The sequence below is a fragment of the Erithacus rubecula genome (genome assembly GCF_903797595.1).
Source record: "Erithacus rubecula genome assembly, chromosome: 24".
NCBI lineage: Eukaryota > Metazoa > Chordata > Aves > Passeriformes > Muscicapidae > Erithacus > Erithacus rubecula.
Genome location: NC_136676.1, coordinates 259,962 through 280,536, shown reverse-complemented (window position 1 = coordinate 280,536; position 20,575 = coordinate 259,962). Strand labels below are relative to the sequence as shown.

The 20,575-nt window shown below is 49.5% G+C and overlaps 2 protein-coding genes across 2 annotated transcripts; one reads left to right on the top strand and one right to left on the bottom strand.

Annotated features, from left to right (window-relative positions):
- Positions 1–282: 282 nt before the first annotated feature.
- ZMYND12 (zinc finger MYND-type containing 12) lies at positions 283–14,707 on the bottom strand. Its single transcript, XM_079326410.1, is given in 9 exon segments — positions 283–564; positions 1,884–2,029; positions 3,557–3,677; positions 4,480–4,602; positions 6,662–6,673; positions 6,675–6,832; positions 8,177–8,348; positions 13,346–13,487; positions 14,483–14,707. Coding segments are annotated over 9 exon segments (1,077 nt in total). The 5' UTR covers positions 14,566–14,707; the 3' UTR covers positions 283–444.
- Positions 14,626–18,101, top strand: PPCS (phosphopantothenoylcysteine synthetase). The gene is given in 8 exon segments (XM_079326405.1): positions 14,626–14,983; positions 14,985–15,089; positions 15,091–15,147; positions 15,149–15,208; positions 15,210–15,270; positions 15,910–15,993; positions 15,996–16,012; positions 17,475–18,101. Coding segments are annotated over 8 exon segments (951 nt in total). The 5' UTR covers positions 14,626–14,740; the 3' UTR covers positions 17,799–18,101.
- Positions 18,102–20,575: the final 2,474 nt, after the last annotated feature.

Sequence of the window (20,575 nt, the reverse complement as noted above, 5' to 3'; positions counted from 1 at the left end):
CACCAGGAGCAGACGTCCACCATCCCAGCCCTTCCCTGTGTCCTCTTCTCTCCCTCCATGGAATCTCTCTCACCAAACTGGTGAGCAAAGCCAGAAAACCAGTAAGAAACACCTGAGCTCATCTTGGCTCCCGGACAACCACCATGAGGCTGAGAGATTGTTTGCTTATTCCCAACCTGGCCAATAAATGATTCATTCAGTGTGATCATGGTGGGTTTGTTTCTCACCCTGCTGCTGTTACTTTTTAAGAGGTTAGAGAGGTGGAGCAGCACATGAAGACTAATTCAGAGCAAAATGTTATTTTCCAAACTGTTTGGGACAGCCAGGGATGCAGCTGGAAAGAGGCATCAACAAGGAGGACCAAGGGCTTGTGATGCTCATGGTGTTCAGGAACCTGGATAAGAGAGAACCTGGCCAAATACCTGGGTCTGGCAGGGCCAGTTTTTATGTGGTGTGGGAAAACTGGGCATTAATCAGCTCCAGCAGGTGACTGATGGTTTCTAGAGAGTCTTGCTGGGGCAGCTGCTTGGCCAGGTCGAAGGCTTTCATCCCCACCTCCCAGGCCTGGAATAGGACAGAAGAAGCACCCAGGAATTGTCAGGAATCTGGCTTTTCTCATAGGTTAATTAAATACCTGCTGAGGTTCAGTGCAGGAGCAGCCTGGAGCAGATTCAGACTCCCTTTCCGAGGTGACCTGTACAAGCTGCTTTACAGGAGAGCCTAAAGCTGCCAGCAGATCCCATATTTAGGATCCAGTGGTGCAGACAGAAGATTACTGACCCCAGTGCCCCATGCCAGACATCACCTCCTGTCTAAAACAGCTCATTTGAACAATCCCAAAGCTATATCAGGGAAGAAAAACAGCTGTACTCACTCTGAATTAAATCCTTCATTTTTCTTGATAAGGAACTAAATAATTTCCCTTGGTAGCTCTTCCAGGGAATAGACACTATCACAATTATAAAGCTTTGTTTTTTTCTTTTTCAAACAAATTTAAATTTGTTTGTGTCTCCCAAACAATCCCAAGTTGTGGCTTTCTATAATACAATGAAGAGACCATTAATATTTCAACACAGTATTTTTCACCACCTGTATTTTCACTCCTCAAAACCCAGGCTGAAGAAACTCAGGGTTTTGAGCTCTGATTCCAAACAGAAGGGGCTGATTTCCAGATGGTTTGTGCTCAGCACTTCCTCAAAATCAATTCTTTGCAAAGCACAGAAGTTACCAGTCACCTGTGAATTTTTAAGCTATAAAGATACAGGAATGCAGATGCCCAACTGGAATTACAGATTCCAATAGACTGAACCTTGAACTCAGGGGAGTCTGGCTCAAGGATAGGTCTGTGGGCCCCAGGTCTTTCTCTGTGTAACCCCTGAACTCAGGTCTAAAGGCAGCTACACTGCCAGGATAGCCCAGATAAAGGATGAAGCCAGAAAATGTGGATAACTGCAGAATCCACTGGCCTGACAGAGACCAAATCACATCCAGCAGGATTCTCAGCCTTGACAGAGTGCAGGTCACAGAACCATGGAATAGCTTAACTTGCAAAGGACTTTAAAGCTGATCTCATATCCCATGACAGAGACATCTTCTACCTGCCCAGGTTGCTCCAAGCCCTGTTCAACCTGGCCTTGGACACTGCCAGGGATGGGGCAGCCACAGCTGCTCTGGAAACCCTTTGCCAGGGCCTCCTCACCCTCACAGGGAAGGTTTTCCTCCTAATATCCCACTTAAACTCTTGGTTTGAAAGCTATGAGGCACTTGGTCCTTGGTCACCAGTGCTGTGGGCTCAGGAGAAGTGCTGGGGAACAAGAGGACCAGGAGATAGGATCCTCAGAGCTGTTGGTCAATTCTCTTGAATCCCTTCAGACACAACCTACCTTGGCTAAATCTAGGCCCAGGTAGTGGATCATGGCCAGGGCATGCAGGACTCTGGCTGTTTCCCCAGGATGCTGCAGTGGTCCCTGTTCTCGGACCTTCAGCACCGCCCAAAGCACCTGCGTTCCTTCCTTGCGCTGGGCTTCAGCTAGAGAAAGAAAAAATCCTGATGGATGGATTTGTGCAAGAGACTAGATTCAAAACTGCCAACAGCCCAACTGGCTCTTCTAGACAGCAAACCATTGCTACTACAAACATCAACATGGTCTGGGTGGGGAGGCCCTGGCATAGTTTGCCCAGAGCAGCTGTGGCTGCCCCATTCCTGGCAGTGTCCAAGGCCAGGTTGGATGGGACTTGGAGCAACCTGGGATAGTGGAAAGTGTCCCTACCTATGGAGGGGTAGAGTTAGGTGAACTTCAAGGTCCTTCCCACCCAAACCAGTCTGGGTACCTCTGGGTACCTTCATGCAATATCCATGCCCATGAACAGGACTCCTTTCATCCAGTCAGTGTTTGTGTTGACCAGTCTTCAGAGAGGATGTGGAGTCACAATAGCTGCAGGAAAATAACTATTTTTCTACTCCTACCACACCAAAGATGGTCTCCTGTATCCTTGCCTTAGTGTTCTTCCTACTCTGGGAACTCCTGATGGAGGTAGTGACAGGAAATGGGATTTACAGAAATGTTTCTCTTATAATAACAGAATCCCAGACTGCTTTGGGTTGGAAGAGATCTTAAAGACCATCTAACTCCAATCCTCGGTCATGGGCAGGGACACCTTCCATTAGACCAGGTTGCTCCAAGCCCTGTCCAACCTAACCCTGAACATTCCAGGGAGGGAAGTTTTTATTCCCTTTCTTGACAATGTCCTTACTAGCAAAGATGGTTGAAAGGATCCAAGAACCAGAGTCTGGTCTGGTTTCACAGGAGCCTGAGGTAGTATCAGTGGCACACTGATGCCTTCTGCACCTTTATGTGCCAGTGAGAGACTCCCCAGTCTTTCTTCCAAGAGTACTCTCCTGATTAATACTTCCAATTATCTGTGCAAGCTATTCTATCATGTCCTGCTGCTCCAGGAGGGAGCTGTACCTTCACCTAAGTGAGCTGAAATGTCACATCCATTATTAAAGGGAGACAAAGGAGCTGCAGAGAAATGAGAATGCTCAAGTATCAACTTGCACCAGGGGAGGATACTAGAACAATTTTTTTCATAGAAAGGCAGTAAAGCACTGGAACAGGCTGCCTAGGGAGATGGTGGAGTCACCATGCCTGGAAGAGTTCAGAAAACATGTGGATGTGGTATTTGGGATGTGGGTTAGTGGTGAACAGGACAGTGATGGAGGAATGGCTGGATTTGGTGATTTTAAAAGTCTTTTCTAACCCAAATGACTCCATGAGTTCATGAATCAAATCTTGCTTTGCTCCAGTCAGTGGCAAGGGAACTGTGAAATGGAGAATGCAAACAGCAAGGACAAAGCTGGGTTGCCACAGAACACCCTCATTCCTGTAGCGACCTGTGGCAATCTGCTGAGCACTGACATCAAGAATACTTGGCATTGCCATTAAATTCAGCCTCTAGAAAAACTATGCCAACCCAAACACTGCCAACATCATCTGTAGGGTGGAGGTGTTTTACCCCCACTTCCCAAAGGCTTTGGAGCAATAGCAGCTCTTACTCATCTCATCCTTGATGCCTTCCTCATCCTCGGAGAACGGCGATGCTTCTGCCTGGGCCCGGAGCACTCGCTGCTGCTCCTGAAGGCAGCTCAGCAGCCAGCCATGCCAGAGGCTGCTCACCTGGCAGGAAGCATGGGAATTATTTCACTCCTGTGAATCCCTGGTATTCAGTTGTTCTCCAAACAATGTCCCTGCGTGGCCCATCCCCTCTGCGTGCCTACGGGTCACTGAGCCAGGCTGGATGTTCCCAGGGGGATTGCACTGCTCCTCTCCCACACAGCCCCAGCTGGAATCGCTCACTGCTCCAGCTGATTAGGGATTTTTACCTAACTTGAACAAATCTAACCAAAATATTCACCAAAAGCTAGTTGAGTTGAAATTTGGGACAGGAATGGTGGTGGATTTTGCAGCTCCCAGTACCTCATTTCCACACAAATTGATTTAAACAAATAAAAGTTCATTTCTTTCAGTTATTAAATCAATTAGATAATTATTACTTTCCTTGCTTGATCAATCAATTCTGAAAATCTTTTATCAGTGTGACTTTTCACTGATTCCCAGTGTAAATTTTAGGGGACTTGTTCGTATCCCACTCTTCCTTGGATTTAGGAACTTCTCAGACTCTGCACTGGTGGGACTCTAACCTCTGGCATAGGAAATTTGGTAGCAAAGCTGGTTTTTAACTAGGTTTGGTTGCCCAAACTGAAGACAGTTTCTTAAGAATTATGAACTGATTACAGGATCTCATGGTTTTAACTCAGAGATTTATTTATGTACATAAAGGGCTTCTGGGATTGATCCTGAAGGGCGACACTGACACTGTATATGGTCATACTCCCATTGAAAAGAAATGGAAAAACCTTTGGAAAGAGCACCAAAAGGAGCTGAGAAAAATTCAGAGGATGATTTTGGTTCTACCAACCTCAGTATAGAGTGAGTTTGCTGTATCCATTTTATTCTGGTGGAAGAAAATCTTGGCCATGTGGAAGTAACCTCCAGAGACCTCAACAGAATTTAGTCCAAACTCAGCAGTAGCCAGGTAAACCTGAAATCAATATTGAACAAAAATTAATCCCAGAAGGTTCATGTTCATGTCAGACCTGGGAAGTTTTTAATTGTGGAATAATAATACTGCAAATGCTGGGGATATTTTATGTGTAAATTATGCCTGGCAGTGATTGGAAAATGTGGTACTTAAAAGCTGTTTTTGGGAATAATGTAAAGGAATGACATACTAAAAACTACATTTGGGGGTTATCCATATAGGAATGAGGCATTAACATGCTCTATTTTGGGGGTTATGTAAAGGAATAAGGTATAAAAACCTCTATATTTTGGAGTTATCTATGGGAATGAGGCACTAAAGAATTGTATTTTGGTGTTTTTCTATAGGATCCATTGGAATATATCTAGTTCACAGAGTTTATCCATAGGAACATACTAAAAAGCTGTATATTCAGGTTGATCCATGGGAATGCAACACCCTAAATCTCCTGGCTGGGGCAGAGGCACCTGCTCAGTTCATTCTCTAAAGTCCAGGGCAGGTTTCCCACCTCTCCCCCCTCTCCCTGTGCCACCCCACCCATCCCACCTCTCCTAAAGCCCATACTGCTGCTTCCCAGCCACCAGACAAGCCTGTTCTTTCCCCACAGCCCCAGAGGAACAGTGGGAAGGCAATGGAGCATTCCAGCTATTCTGAACTGGCGTGTGACTCTCAGCAGATCCCAGACACGCAGCCAAGGTCCAGGCAGGTACTGAACTTGCTAAGAGTTAAAAACTTCTTACCTGGTGCCCTTTCAGGCACCACATTTAGGGAATCTTAAGAAAAACCCAAAAAACAAAAAAAACCCCCAAAAACCAAAACCAAAACCAAAAGCCAACCAAAACACAAAAAAAACCTACAAAAAAAAAAAAAAAAAAAAAAAAAAAAGATTTTGGGAGATTCCTTTGTGGGACTCTCAAATGCCCAAAGGGTTTCTGGACTAAGCAGAGACAGGGTTGTGTGTTATAATAGAAAGGGTCTAATTCTTCTCCCTTTCTGTCATCATTCACACCCACACAAAGCACTATCTAATTCCACAGGAGTGGGTATACATCACTCGGCACTGGATAAATTTAGTATATGTGAGACAGAAATAGGATGTGGAGAAGTTCATCTGGCTTTGGAGGATCAAATGACAGGCAAAGCATCCTCAGGAACACAGCTGGCAATGACCACTTCTAATGTAACAAACTATTTTTCATGGCTAAAGAGGTGGAATTGGATAAACATCATTGAACCAGATACTGAAATAGGGAAATAAGACATTAATTAAAGAATGGGTGACAGAGCTGGGTAAGTATTGAGGGAAATATAACAGCCAAAACGTAAATTATCTGTGGAACAAGAGGCAACTCCGTCAGTTTGAGGCAGGAATGTCTGGGTATCTCAGCACCGCAATGAAGCTGAGAGAGAAATTTATGGAGAAAAGCATAAGACAAGGAATGTGAGGAATATATGAGGGTGTCTGAGGGAGGCTCAGACTCAAGAGAAGAAAGCTCAGGGAGGACCTTCTGGCTCTGCACAACTCCCTGAAAGTTACGGTACAGCCAGGTGGGGTCAGGGTCTGCTCCCAGGGAACAAGGGACAGGACAAGAAGAAATAGCCTCAAGTTGTGCCAGGGGAGGGTTCAAGGTAGGATATTGGGAAAAATTCTTCATGGGAAGGGTGTTCAAGTATTGGACCAGGCTGTGGAGGGCAAGTGGTGGAATCACCATCCCTGGAGGTGATCAAAAAACACATAGATGTGGCACTTGGAAACATAGGTTAGGTATGGACCTGACAGTGTTGGGGGAATGGTTGGACTTGATGATCATGGAGGGCTTTGCCAACATAGTGATTCCATGATTCTCTGTAACTTCATGGGAATAGGGATACTGGTTAAAACACATCTTTAGCTCCACACATGGATCCACATGTCTCAGATCTATTCAGTTCGGGTGTCTGTGATGTAAACACTCTCAAGATCCTAAATCTGCCTGTTTGGCACTTGCATATCGATTCTGGGAGAAGAGAAGGAATTAAAACAGAAGTGTTCCCTGTTGCTGTGCTCCGAGGGACTTACATCATTTGCCAGGCTGATACAAAGCCTGGTCCAGGTTTCCTTCAGCAATAGAGAAAAGCCCGAGCCCACGGTACAACTTAGACTGAAGAGCAGCACTGCAGTCTGGGGTTTGGAGGACGATCCACTGGGCTTGGGACAGATACTTGGCTGCCTGCCGGAGACAGCCAGTGCCTGGATGACATGTAGGAATAATCAGGGAAAAAAAGCAGGATAAAGAGCATTTTTTTAATCTGGAAAGTCAGAGAATACTGCTAGCTGTCCCTTTGGGGTAGCTGATATGGAGATGCAGTTTGGGATTCCCCACTTCTTTCCCAGGTGCTTCTGAGTTGCCCAGGTGTCTAAAGTCTCATTCACAGGACAAGTGAATGTGTAGACAGCTCCAAAAGGAGCCAGAAACCCACAGAATTACAGACTGATTTGAATTGGAGGAGGACCTTCAAGTTCATCTCATTCTACCCCCTGCCAGGACAGGGACACCTTCCACTATCCCAGGTTGCTCCAAGCCCCATCCATTCTGCCCTTGGACACTGCCAGGGATCCAGGGCAGCCACAGCTGCTCTGGATACCCTGTGCCAGGGCCTCCCTACCCTCACAGGGAGGAATTTCTCACCAATATTCCATCTAACTGCCCTCCGGCAGTGAGAAGCCATTCTCTGGTCCTGTCCCTCCATCCCTTGTCTTCAGTCCCTTTACAGCTCTCTTGGAGCTCCTTCAGGCCCTGGCAGGGCTCTGAGCTCTCCCCAGAGCCTTCTCCTCTCCAGGTGAACAACCTCAGCCCTCCCAGCGTGGCTCCATGGCAGAAGATAGCTGCACACAATCTCTCTGGAACACGTGGCCTACACAGGTTTTCTCAGGCAGGCGCTGATGACTCTCACCTTATCACACTGGAATTACTCACAGCATTTTTTCACCCTGCTCTCACCCTCACCATTTACGACAGTCCCCTGAGCCAGCTCCATTGTGCCAGCAGAACACTATGTGAGCTCCTGGAATGGCAGTGATTTACAGGGATCTCTCTTGCAGGGAGAGCAGCTCCCATGCCCTCATTTGCTATGTTTTCCAAAGCACACAATGAGGAAAAGCTCTGCTCAGGCAGAGCAAGATTTGTGAATGAACCGAGGAGTTCTTTGGGTGCAATGGCCTCTGAAATGTTTGCTGGCTCCCTGAGCACAACCAACCACCCTCTGGAATTCAATGCTTTGGAGAGTCATCCAAGGCCACAGAGGTAAAGAATAGACTTTCACAGAGCTTCTCCTGTGGAAATTGGTGGAGAGGGAGAAAACATTTCATTTGATTTCATTGATCTCCTGAGTGTTGAGAGATTCTTTGCCCCAAAGCCACAGAGAAGGGGTGTGTGAGGGGGGTGTGTGTGTGGGATGGCTCAAAACTCTGCAATGCCCTTGAGGCAGAGCAGGGGACAGAGCTGTTCCTTTCCAGATAAATGGCAAAAGGAAACCAGAAACCTGACCTGGGAGGTGTTGCCCTTGCCAGCATTCCCATATTGACAATGCTCACCAGCAGAGGCCTCAGCCAGTAGCAGAAAAATGGGCACGAGTTGCAAGGAGTCAGAGCCGAACACTTGGGAGCTGAAGCGCAGCGCCTGCAGTGCTGCAGGAATTGCTTCCAGGGGCTTGCCTGCCCACACAAACCCCTGGGCTGTGCTCAATGCCACAGCAATGAGGGATTCCTGCAGGGAAACAGAGCAGGGGCAGAGTGAGAAAGGACAGGGAAAAGGAAATCACAGAACCCCACAATGGTTGGGTTGGAGGGACCTTAAAGCCCATCTCATCACATCCCCTGCCATGGGACACCTTTCACTAGACCAGGTGGTTACAGACGCACAGGATCTTTTTAAAATTGGGTTTTCAAATTATAAAGCAGCAATAGTAATGTAGTTTGTGGCTGTAATTAATAGGCAGACATTAAAGCTGTCATATTAGAGCGTATTAGAGTCTGGCTCCATTCCTGCTTTGAGCAAAAAACAACTTTGGACATCCTTGCAGGTCATGTGGTGCCTTCCCGGACGAAGAATCCTTTACGCCTCCTGACAAGGTCTCATAAGGCTGCAGCAATAAAAGCTGTGAAGCACAGAAAATAATCATCACAAGACCAGAAAAGAGATTAGAGACAGGGGCTCCGGCTTGACTCTGAGCCAGCCAAGCCCTGTGGTGCCAGCACGGCACAGCTCCAACTGCTGGAGACATGGCCAGGGAGTGAGGAGACAGCTCCTCACAGGGAACTGCAGCTTCATCCCACCCTCTCCTGGCTGGTCCTGGGCTGGGATTTTGTGTGCAGAGTCTGAAGACTGATCAAAATCAGAATGTGTTATACTCAACAAATCCATCCCCAGCCGGGGTTGATGGTGCAGCAGTTTCTGCAGTGTTTGGGTTTGTCAGAATCCATAACTTATCCTGTACTTATCCATGTATTGCTGCTCCCTGCCTTTTTCTGTTCCTACTAGTCCATACCATTTGGCCTCTCCACTGTTAGCAGCAGCTGATGTAATCCCCAGCTCCACAAACAGATGCCCAATGCCTGCTCTCTGCCAGGAGCTGTACATACTGTGCCCTTACACAGATGCCAAGGAAAAAGCACCAGGATCCTTGTAGAATGACAGAATCCCAGAAATCCCAACCTAGAAAGGTTTGGGTTGGAAGGGGCTTTAAAGCTCATCTTTTCCATCCCCTGTTATGGGAAAGGACACAACCACTAGACTAGGTTGCTCAGAGCCCCATCCAGTCAGCTACTAACACTACTCCATCAGCTTTTCCTAGCAGTTGTGCAGCAGGAAAGGTGTCTGGGAATCAGTGGTGCTGCTGGAGAGCACAGCAGTGCTACCCTTGTTTTCTCAGTGGAACACTGAGAAAACACCAGTTCACCCCTTCATTCATCCTCTGTCTCCAGCTGGGGCTGAGCTGGGCAGAGACACCACTCTTAGAGATCCTGGAGGTCAGGCTTTGGCATTTGCTGAGCTTGAACTGCTTGGAGTGAGGCAGAGTTGTGCATGGGTGAAGGAGGAACCCCAGGACAGAGAGCTCCAGGACAGCCTGCGAGTGTTTCCGGAGATCCTGGCTGAGGTAAAAGAGAGAATCTTTTTGGATAAATGAGATCATCAAAGAACACAGCCCAAAGCAACAGTGAGGAGAGCAAGAGCCAGAAAACAGCACCATTTCTGGCTACCAGAAGATGAGAGAGAGGAAAGGTAGGTTTTTCCAGAAAGCTGTAGCATCCCTGAAGTGTCCCACGCCAGAATGGATGGGGCTTGGAGCAACCTGAGATAGTGGAAGGTGTCCCTGCCCCTGGCAAGGGGTGGGATGTGATGGACTTCAAGATCTTTTCCACCCCAACCAGTTTGGGCTTCTGTGAAACATAAACTGTGTACAGGAAGTAGGTGGCACCCAGGAGAAAACAGCACATGCTTGGGGCAGCAGCAGGAAAAGCTAGTGTCTCTCAGGCTGCTTTTTCTGTCTGTGCCACTCTGGTGTAACCATTGCAGGCCTGGAGTGTGGGCATCTCCCAGACTGGCATCTGGGAGATGCTGAAGATCGGGATCATTCTTTTTTTACTCCTTGTCAATAGTACAATCACTGCTTCCTATGGCCTGAAACATCTGCAGCAATGGCAAAGCAGGGGTTGGACTCTGGCACAGCTTCCAGAAGGAGAGGCAGGAGGCAAGAGGAGCCATGGAGCAGTGAATATTTCCAACCACAGTTCCAAGCCTCAGAGGATGGCTCCCTTGGTCCTGAAAAACACTGGGGGAATTGTTCCCTTTGGCCCCGCCCTGGTATCCCCTCGCCCCTGGCCCTGTCACTTTGGGCTCTTTCATGTGTGTTGCAATTTGAGGTTTCTCTGAAGATGCCCCCACACAGTTTTTGGGGTTTTGAGGGGGCTGAGGACCCCCACTCTGCTTCAGGTGGGAGCAGGGGGATGGGAACACACTCAGGGCCAGTGCCACATCCATTATTCACTCCAGGCAGCAAAATCGATGGTCTGTGTCTGAAGAAATGAGGATTTCAGGAAGATGGAAAAGCTCCCAGTGAGCTGGACCTGAACCTGCAGCCAGAGCAGTGGCAGGGTTGGCTGGGCCGAATCTTTTCCCATGCTCAGGAGCTGTGGGGAGCTGACATCACGCAGGCAGGTGAGGCTCTTCTCCAACAGAAACTTGGAGTTCTGTCAGTTTGGAGGTGCTGTCTGCAGGCACCCCCCTGGCTATGTTGACAAAAGCAGATTTCTATCAACAAAGCTTTGGAGCACAGACAAGGAATGAAACTCATAAAACCTCCTGGCTCCCAGCTCTCTGCTCCTTGAGCCCACAGGGCATTTGGATGTGCCCAGGTTTCCCCGTGTCCTGACTGAGGCTGGAGCTCTGTGTTTTTCTAAACAAACACCAGGGCAGGAGTGGGTGAAGTGCAGCAGAAATGTTTCAAAAAGCAGCAAACCCAGGCAGGCTTTGGGCAGAGGTTTTTCTCGGGTTACCATGAGACTGCAGAGCTTTTCCCTCAACTCCAAAGGTCTTTTTGCATAGAATCCCAGACTGGTTCTGTGTTAAAGGAAGCCTAAGGCTCTGCCATAGGTAGGAACACTTACACTATCCCAGGTTTGCTCCAAGCCCTGTCCAACCTGGCCTTGGGACACTTTCAAGGATCAGTCAACCACAGCTTCTCTGGACAACCTGTGCCCAGGCCTCCCCACCCTCATAGGGAAGAACTTTTTAAGGCACTTTTGTTGGATCTGGAATAGGAATGTGATGCAGCCCAGTGAGACAAGGCACTAATAATCTCCCCTTCTCCCAACACCTCTGAGCCAGCCCAGGGCCCAACGTGGCAGCTCCAATCCTGCTGGACACAAAGGAACCTTCCCTCTTGCTGGGAAAGCCAGCAGGTAACTGATGGATTTCCATGGTCTCACTCCTTTCTTTCGAGAGAAGGAAAGCAAGCGTCCTAGCACTGACCGTTCTCAAAATCTATTTTATTTAAATAAACTGGAGACAAAGGTCAAGAACAGACGATGTTAAGGGTTGTTAAGGAGCTTATAAAAATCTCCATTTCAAAAAAAACCCAGTCTTTTCTCCCTGCCTTGCCTATGGAACCATCCCAGTCCAGGTTCCAGCTCCAGGCTGATATTTGCTAACCCAGTGTGAACTCCAATCAAGAGTGACTTTCTCTCCACCAGTCCCATTTCCTGCTGTCTTTCCCTTCACCTAATTAAACCAGCAGATTACTTCCAGCTAATGAAGGAGCACTTCCCTCAGCTGGCAGCCACGTGGCCTGTTGGAATGTATGGGGATAATTTTAGTTGCAATAAAGTCAGTGATGTAATCAGTGTCACACATCAGTGTTCAATAGAAGGGGAGTTTCTTGGAACAGCTTCAAGCACTTCTGGATACAAAATCCTGCCACACCCCCATGACACCCATTTTAACTTTCCTCACAGGTTTTATAAAGAACAATTTAAACAGAACCTGGAACTAAGGAAGTTTTGCATTTTCCCTTTGGGACACACAGGCATGACACACCTTCTGTGGACTTTGCTCAACAGTCTCACCTGGGATTTTCAGCCAGACAGGAGTTTCCAAACTAGCATGTGATGTCATTGCCCAAGTCCTGTAAAACCAAAAGGAATCTGCTGCCTAAAGCCTGTCACGAGCTCTCACCAAGGAGGACTTTTGCCTTTGGACTTCATCTTTCTGAAAACTCCCAAGAAAGGTGACAGCAATGAGCTGGTCCCCAAAGCCCTACAGCTGGGCCAAAAATACCTTAGAAATAATAATTCATGTAAAAATTCAAAGATTTAGGGATGTTCTTCTCAGTGACACCATTGGATTGTTCCAAGCCCACTGTGTGCTACCCCATTATTCTGTGTCTGGGAGTTATTACAGAGGGAAAATTTATTTCCATAGGGAGGATTTTCAGGACCAGATGTACCTGCTATAGCAGCAATGTAGAACAGCAGCTCCTGCCACTCCATAAACAGAAAAGTTTCAGACCATGGGGCTGGAAAGGAGCTGCACATCTGCATATCCTTGATGGCCTGATGTAGATAAAAGGCTACACTTAGTGTGAAAGGGTGTTCCAAGTTGGCCAGGAAAACAAAGGGAGAGGACTTGGTTTCTTTGCCCCTTTGCTCTGGGAAAGGGGATACCCTCACATCAGATGGCCTGGAAGAAGCAAATCTCAGCTGGATCCTGGACTAACTAGGGCAATGGACCTACCTGGCTAGGTGGGAAATCCAGGACTGCTGCTGCCTGAGGAAGCTCAGAACACCAAGTAAATAGTATGGAAAAGGCTGGACGCTCAAAAGTAACAGAGAGGATATTCCCACTCCCCTTATTTTTGAAATTTTGCTGAAGAAAAACAACTCGCAAACCTTTACAACCAAATGCCCAAATCAACCAAGGAGGTGCCATCTTCTTCCTTGACACCATCCAGAGGGAGGATTTCTAAAAGGGTGGGTCCTGTGAAGGCAAAAGCCCTGCTTGGTTTTGGGCAAGAAATTCCCTTCAGTTTTATAGGAATTGGGCAGTGACAGCCCAGACCACGTTGGAGACTCTTGTGTGGCTCAAAATGCCAGGTGAGCCCAGTCTGCCCCTGGTGTGTCCCACCATGTACAGCCAGGGTATGGAGAGGAGATGGAATTCCTTCCCTGGAAGTGCTTTGAAGTTGTGCTTTTTCCTCCTGCACCCACCTGCCTCCTCAGCAGCTGCTCCTTGCCATGTTTTCTATCTTTTTCAGAGTGGAAACAGGGCTGGGGCCCAAGAACTGGGATGAGCAGGTGGCAGATATGGCCGTGGATGCTGATCCAGTCAGTTTTCTGGTGGGAGACATCACTGCAAAAGGAGGGAAAAAAGATACAGGTATTTTCTGGGATATTATGTATGAGAAGATTATTCTCTGCTGTCTTTCAGGACTTTCCCCACAATTCCTAGAGCACCTGGGCTGCCTACAGGGTGCCTAGTACATGATATTTCCAAATGTTTCCATTTCACAGCACTATCCTGCCACATCCTCACAGTTCTGTGTTAAAATTTTTATTTAAACCACTCCTGAACTCCTGATACGCTATGTTTGAACAAATCCCTGAATTCCAACACTGGAAAAACAAAAACCACAACCCAACCCACCCCAGGTCACTGTGGGAACAGGGAATGTTCTGGAACTCAGTGACTGCTCTGAGGTATGTGAGGGATTATGTGTTTACACTCCAGAGCTCCCAGCTCTGCCCCCTGCCTGATGTAGCTGCTGGAAGGTGGCAGGGGCATTCCAGGTGAGTGTGCCTGCTCCAGTTCTGCTGCCGTGCTGGCTGAGCTGCAGCCTGGGCCCTCTCCAGGCTCCCAGGCTCCATCCTGGGTCTGGTCCCTGCCTCCTGAGGCTACCCCTGCCTGCTGAGCTTTGTTTCAGATCCCACCCCTGGGTACTGAGCCTCACTCCAGGGATAATCCCTGCCTCTTGCCTGTGTCCCCAGGCTTTGTCCCTGTCTCTCTGTCCTGTTCTGGGTTTGTTCCAGCCTCCTAGGTTTCATCCTGGGCCTTCTCCATGTGTCCTAAACCTCATTCTGTGTTTGGTTCCTGCTTCCTAGATCTCACTCTGGGCCTTCTTCCCATGCCCTGCGCCTCATCCTAGGCCTCGTGTCCTGAGCCTTTTGTTGGATAAGCCCTGCCGCTCGTCCTGTCCCAAGTGTGTTCCTGCCTCCTCCTTCCTGGGCCTCAACCTGAATACTAAGCCTTATCCCAAGCTTCCTGCCTGTGCCTCACCCTGGAGCTAATCCCTGCCTCCTGCCTCCTGGTGTGGCCCAGGCCTCACCCGGCCCCCCGGGGTCTCTCACCAGTAGTAGGTGAGACGGCAGCCGGGGCAACGCAGTGGGGCCGTTCGGGCCCCACACAGTTCGCAACGCGGCAGCCCCGCCATGGCCGGCCCTGAACCTTCCACGCGTCTCCGGTTGCCGGGGTGACACTTCCGGCGAGACGAGAGCCGTTACTTCCGACAATCACACACGACGGCGCTGGCGTTCCGTTGCTGAGACAACACTTCCGGAACGGGGAGGTGACACACGTGATTTCCGGCGGGGTTGTGCGGGTTTGTCATGGCGGCGGCGGCGACTGCCAAGGAGGAGAAGGACGTAGGCAAGGACAACGACAACGACGTGGATGTGGCGGCGACCGAGGGCCGGGTGCGGGCTTGGGCGGCGGCGCAGGCCGCACGCGGGCGGCGCGTGGCGCTGGTGACGTCGGGCGGGACGCAGGTGCCGCTGGAGGCTCGCGCCGTGCGCTTCCTGGAGAACTTCAGTAGCGGTCGGCGCGGGGCCGCCTCGGCCGAGCGGCTCGTGCGAGCGGGGGTACGGCGTGTGCTTCCTGCACCGCGCCCGTTCCGTGTTCCCCTGGGCCCGCGCCCTACCGCCGCACGGGCCCGCGCTGCTCGACGCGCTCCGCCTCACCCCTGGGGCCGCCGCCCGGCGTGGCCGCCGCCCCCGCCGCGCTGCCCGCGCTGCTGCCCCGCGCTCCGCGAGTACCAACGCGCCACCGAGGCGGGCGCGCTGCTCGCCATCGAGTTCAACCGGCCTCGTTGAGTACCTGGCGCTCCTGCGCGCCGCCGCCCGAGCCCTGTCGCCCCTCGGTACGAGGGGAGCCCGGGCGTGAGGGGACGGCGGGAACCGTGGGGACCCAGTAGTGAGGGACGGGGTGGCCGCCGGTTCGTAGGGCGCAAGGCAAGAGGATGAAGCGCCCGGGGGGATCTCTAATGTGAGGGAGCCGAGGAATGAGGGAACAGGGTGGTCGTGTGCGAAGCTTCAGGATGAGGAAGGTTGAGGCTCTCATGAGGGTCTCCCGTGTGGGGGGAACAGGCGGACCCTAGAACGAGGGGATGTAATGGTTGTGGGGGAAAGGTCGAGGGGTCCCCGGCATGGGGTTGATTGTAGAACTCCCTCGCAATGGCCCCAGGGCCCAGATATGAGGTGATCCCAGGCTCCCCTTGCTTGGAGGGCTCTTATACCCCTGTGTGAGGGTCTGGGCTGTCCTTGGAGGCTGTTTGGGCTTGGGAGGAGGGGTCAAGACAGACACCAGTGGAGAAACAGTGTAATCTGAGGGGACCCAGGATGGGGTCAGTGCTGCCCTGCTGGGGATTGTGCTGGGGGATACCTAAGGGGGGCCCTGGTCACCCCTGTGTGGTGTGTCTGTGTGTGGGTGGCACTCATCTGGCTCTGGGGTGACAGGGACAAGCCATGGCAGTGGGGGACAGCAGTTGTGTTTCCCACAGGCTCCAGTGTCATGTTCTACCTGTCAGCCGCCGTGTCGGATTTCTACATCCCAGTCTCTGAGATGCCAGAGCATAAGATCCAGTCCTCGAGGGGCCCCTGCAGGTGAGGCCTCCCTGGGCATCTGGCATGGCCCCCTCTGCCATTCCCTGCTTGCTTCCAGGGTCCTTCTCCTAAGAACTTGCTGGGAAAGCTACAAAATAGCAGGTCTTGTGTGTTGTCAGATGGAACAGGAGGGTGAGATCCCACAGGGACAGAACCCTGTGGAAATCCTGAAGTTGCATGTTTTATTCTTATCTTGCACTGAGGGGCCTAGATAACAGGTTAGGGCAGGATCAGCCCTGCTCTCCTTTGATCTAGGTTTATTTTTAGGGGTGGGATGAAGGGTGTCATCTGCAGGGAGGTCAGTGCTGGTCTGTCTGATATGGAGCAGCTTCAACATGTCTGCAGTTGAGGTGTGGCACATGAAGAGGGGCCCCTGAGGTACCTCCTGCTCTTCCGACTTTGTCGTTTAAAGCTATCTGTGCTTCCATGGGGATGAGGAGAGGGTGGGTCTCAGAGAGCTCAAGTGCTCCAAGAATAGCTCCTGGAGTACTTGAGTTGCTGCCTTTTGTCTGGAGAGAGGCTTTGGAGAAGGGCCTGGAGTGGTAGGAAGAGGGGGAATGATTGCAAACTGGCAGAATAGATTTAGATTGGATATTGGGAAGAAATTCTTCCCTGTGAGGATGCTGAGGCCCTGGCTCAGGTTGCCCAGAGAAGCTGTGGCTGCCTCATCCCTGTGAGTGTCCAAGGCCAGGCTGAGTGGGCTTGGAAGCAACCTGGGACAGTGAAGGTGACCCTAGCCTATGGCAGGGGCTGGAATGACATGGAATTTAAGGTCCCTCCCAACCCCACATCATTCCATGACTCTGGATTCCATCTTGCTTGTATGAATAACTAGCACTGCAGCACCAAGATCCCTCTCAGTAATGGAACCGGTGGCTCTGGAATTCTTTATATAAAAAATACCAAATTTTTTATCAATCACTTTCTAAGAAGTTGCTGGGCTTCATTCTTTATTGTTAACATTGGAAAGATGAGACCTGCTCTGATTCCCAGTGATAGATTCAGAAGCTGGGAAGCTGGAGAACAGTGTCTTACTGTTTTTCTCCATGCTTTAGCACTTTTATGTCTCATGCACATTAAGGAGTTGATAGAAGGAAAGGTGAAGATAGGATGAACTACCTGGATTCTGCAGAGCTGAAAAGTCAGATTTAGGCAGTTGTAATGCTTTCTTAAATATTTTCTCCTAGTGTTTATATTCCACCAGTGTGGTTAGTTCTGGGAATGCAGGATTCCTGTGGCTCGGCCTCAGAACATCCTGACTGTGAGCACCACATGGATAATTTAATTTAAATTTAGTGTCATTTGAATCTGGTGAGAGCTGCCCAAACACTGCCTTGAAAAACTTCCTGGTATAAATGGAATATAAAACAAAGCTGGAATTTTCCCTTTCCTGTCCTATATCTTATTAAAACTCCCTGTAATGTTTTTACTGTTTTTTTCTTTTTATCTTTTCCCACTGCAGATCACAATGAAGATGGTGCCAAAGATGCTGTCACCCCTGGTCAGAGACTGGGCCCCCGAGGCCTTTGTGATTTCTTTCAAACTGGAGACAGATCCCCAGATCCTCCTGGATAAATCTCGGCAGGCTCTGGAGAAATACCAGCACCAGGTGGTGGTGGCCAACGTCCTGGAATCCCGGAGAACCTCTGTCATCATTGTCACCAGAGACTCACAGACTCCCTTATCCCTATCTGATGAGGAAGTAGCACAAGGCATGGAAATAGAGGAGAAGATTGTGAGTTACCTCCAGGGCCAGCACTCAGCCTTTATAGAGAGAAAAGGCTGAGGAGCAGCTCGGAGGAAATAAGAGAATTATGCTGCAGAGGAAGTCGGACCAGAGTGATTGCCTGTCCAGGGAAATAAACCAGTCCCCATGGAACACTAAGGAGGGCTGTTCTACACTCTATCACTTTTATACAGTTTTGCCACGGCTATTGCACCTTGTAAAAGAGAAATACATAGAAGTGAAACCATTCCAAAGGATATTTGTCCTGGTGTCTAAAGGAGGAAAGGAGCTTGTTTCTGTCCTGTGGGCTGGGAGAACGAGAAATGATCAAGGTCTCTGTATATAAAGAATTTCTTGAATCTCCCTCTTTGAAGTTTCGTTTAGAATGGCTGGAGGAAGGAATGGGGCTTTGCAGGAGAGATGTGCTGGTTTTATAACTGGAGTGGGGCATCATCTGGTGTTGAGAGTGGATGGTGAAACCAGGGTAGCAAAAAGGAGAATGAGGTGACAATGACTTTGGGGGAGTAGCTCTTGTGCCAGGAGAGATTCTATGTTCCTACATTTCAGGTGCTGCAGCAGCATCCCTAAAGCATCTGTTTCAAAGGTTTTCCTTCCATCCCAGGTATTTGAAGGTTACTTGCTTCATATTCTATTTACACCAGTAAGTTTTCCAAGGCAGTGTTTGGTTGGCTCTCAACAAACAATAATCAGGTGTCATGGCAGAGCTCTGTAAACAGAGGCAAGGGTACATTTGGCACTCAGAAGATGCATCCAAGCTTGGGGGATGGTGTCCTGGGAAGTGAATGGAGCTGGGGAAGGGTCTGAGGCACCAGGAGGGGTTGAGGGAGCTGGGAAAGGGGCTCCGCTTGGAGAAAAGGAGGCTCAGTGGCACCTTCTGGCTCTGCACAACTCCCTGACAGGAGGCGGCAGCCAGGAGGGGTTGGGCTCTGCTTTCAGGGAACAAGGAACAGGATGAGGAAACAGCCTCATGCTGTGCTAGGGGAGGTTGAAGATTGGATATTGGGAAAACTGTCTTGGTTTCGGGTATTGGTATTGACTGCCCAGGGCAGTGGTGGAGTCACCATCCCTTGAAGTGTTCAAAAAAAGGTGTGGATGTGGTACTTGGGGCAGGGTTTAGGGTAAACATGGCAGTGCTGGGGGAATGGTTGGAGTCAATGATATCGGAGGGCATTTCCAGGCTTTGTGATCCCATGATTATCTGACAGCAGAAGGGGTAGCAGTGATTGACCCTGGAATGGTAAGCTTCCTCTTGCCTGTGTGGATTTAGAACTGGAATGTTCCTGGTTTTATATAAACCCTCTTCCAACAGTTACAGATTTCAAAGTGTGTGTTCCTCATGTCTGCAAGAAACATAATAGCAGCTCTCCTGCTGTCCACTGTGTCCACAGCTCATGGGCTGTCCTCAAAATAAATTCACTGGGATCCTGGAAAAAAGGACAACGGCACATGGGAATACTGGAAACATTTCCAGAGGCAAGACTCTACTCTGGGTAAAACCACTGAGTGTTCAGGAGGCAGCACTGATTCTGTAATAACACCAATCCTCTGAAAGTGAGGGATGCTCAGCAAACAAGGAAAATAAAGCCAGAAGAGCAAGAAAAGAGGATGAGGATGGGATTGGTGGATCCCATCAGTGATGGGAGAAGTCCAGGTTAGTCAGGAGGGGAGAGATCCAGCTGGTAACTGAGTCAGGAGACGGAACACACAACTTCTCTGTGGCCAGGACTGATAAATAAGGTGAATAAGCTCAAAGAATTGCCTGTCTTCATCTCCCAGTATGTAACTGATGGGAATGTTATGTCTGGGATTTCCCTTGTGTTAGTTTGGAGTCTCTGTAGACGGTGTGGATGGGTCAGCAGGGATGACAATAGAAAAAACCTGTGTTAGTTGAATATGCCCTTGCAGGAGAGTTGGGACAAGGGGTAGGAGAAATGCCACCAACACTGTTTTCAGAGTGTCTTGGAATTTCTCAGAGGTGGTTGGGAAGGAGAGGAATACTCTGATCTTTTTGAGGAGCAGGCTGGGGCAGTGGGCTCAGGGAATCTTGGGGTTTCATTGGACTTGGGATCACACTGTGGGCTTCCAATATTGTATCTGCCCCTATTTGTGAATAGTTGGCTGGGGAGATTCCCTAAGCTCAAAGTGGGTCACAGCCATCCCGATCCTGTGTCAGGCATGCACTTGTTCCATGTAGGAGGTTACCCAAGCCCATGAGTGCTCCCACTGTGGCAGTGTTTGGGCACCAGCACTCAGGGAATGCCGGTTGTGGTACTTAAGTTGGAAGTGGCTCCTGCAAGTGCAGGATCTATCCATTGCTTTCTGAAGATGCCAGAGGGCTCAGTGGAAGATCTTCTCTGGACTCTCCCATATCCCTCTTCTCCATGTCCTGGTCTTCCCTTTTTTCTACCATCGTCTTGTGCAGTGTCTTTAGCCAGTGAATTGGTTCTGTGGTATGGACGTACTTAGCTTTTCAGTTCCTCAATCTCATGGAGTCATCTTCGGGTTTCAAGGAGCTTTAAAGCTCATCTCATTCCACCTTCCACTAGCCGAAGTTCCTCCAAGCCCTGTCCAATCTGTCCTGGAACACTTCCAGGGATGGTGTAGCCACAGCTTCTCTGGGCTACTCATGCCAGAGCCTCCCCTCTCACAGGGAAGAATTTTTCCTCAATATCTCATCTAACCCTGCCCTCTAGCAGTGGGAAACCATTCCCACATGTCCTGTCACTCCATGTCCTTGCCTAATGTCCATCTCCAGCTATCTTGGAGACCCTTGTAGGAACTGGCATGGTCTCTAAGGTCTCCCTAAAACCTTCCCT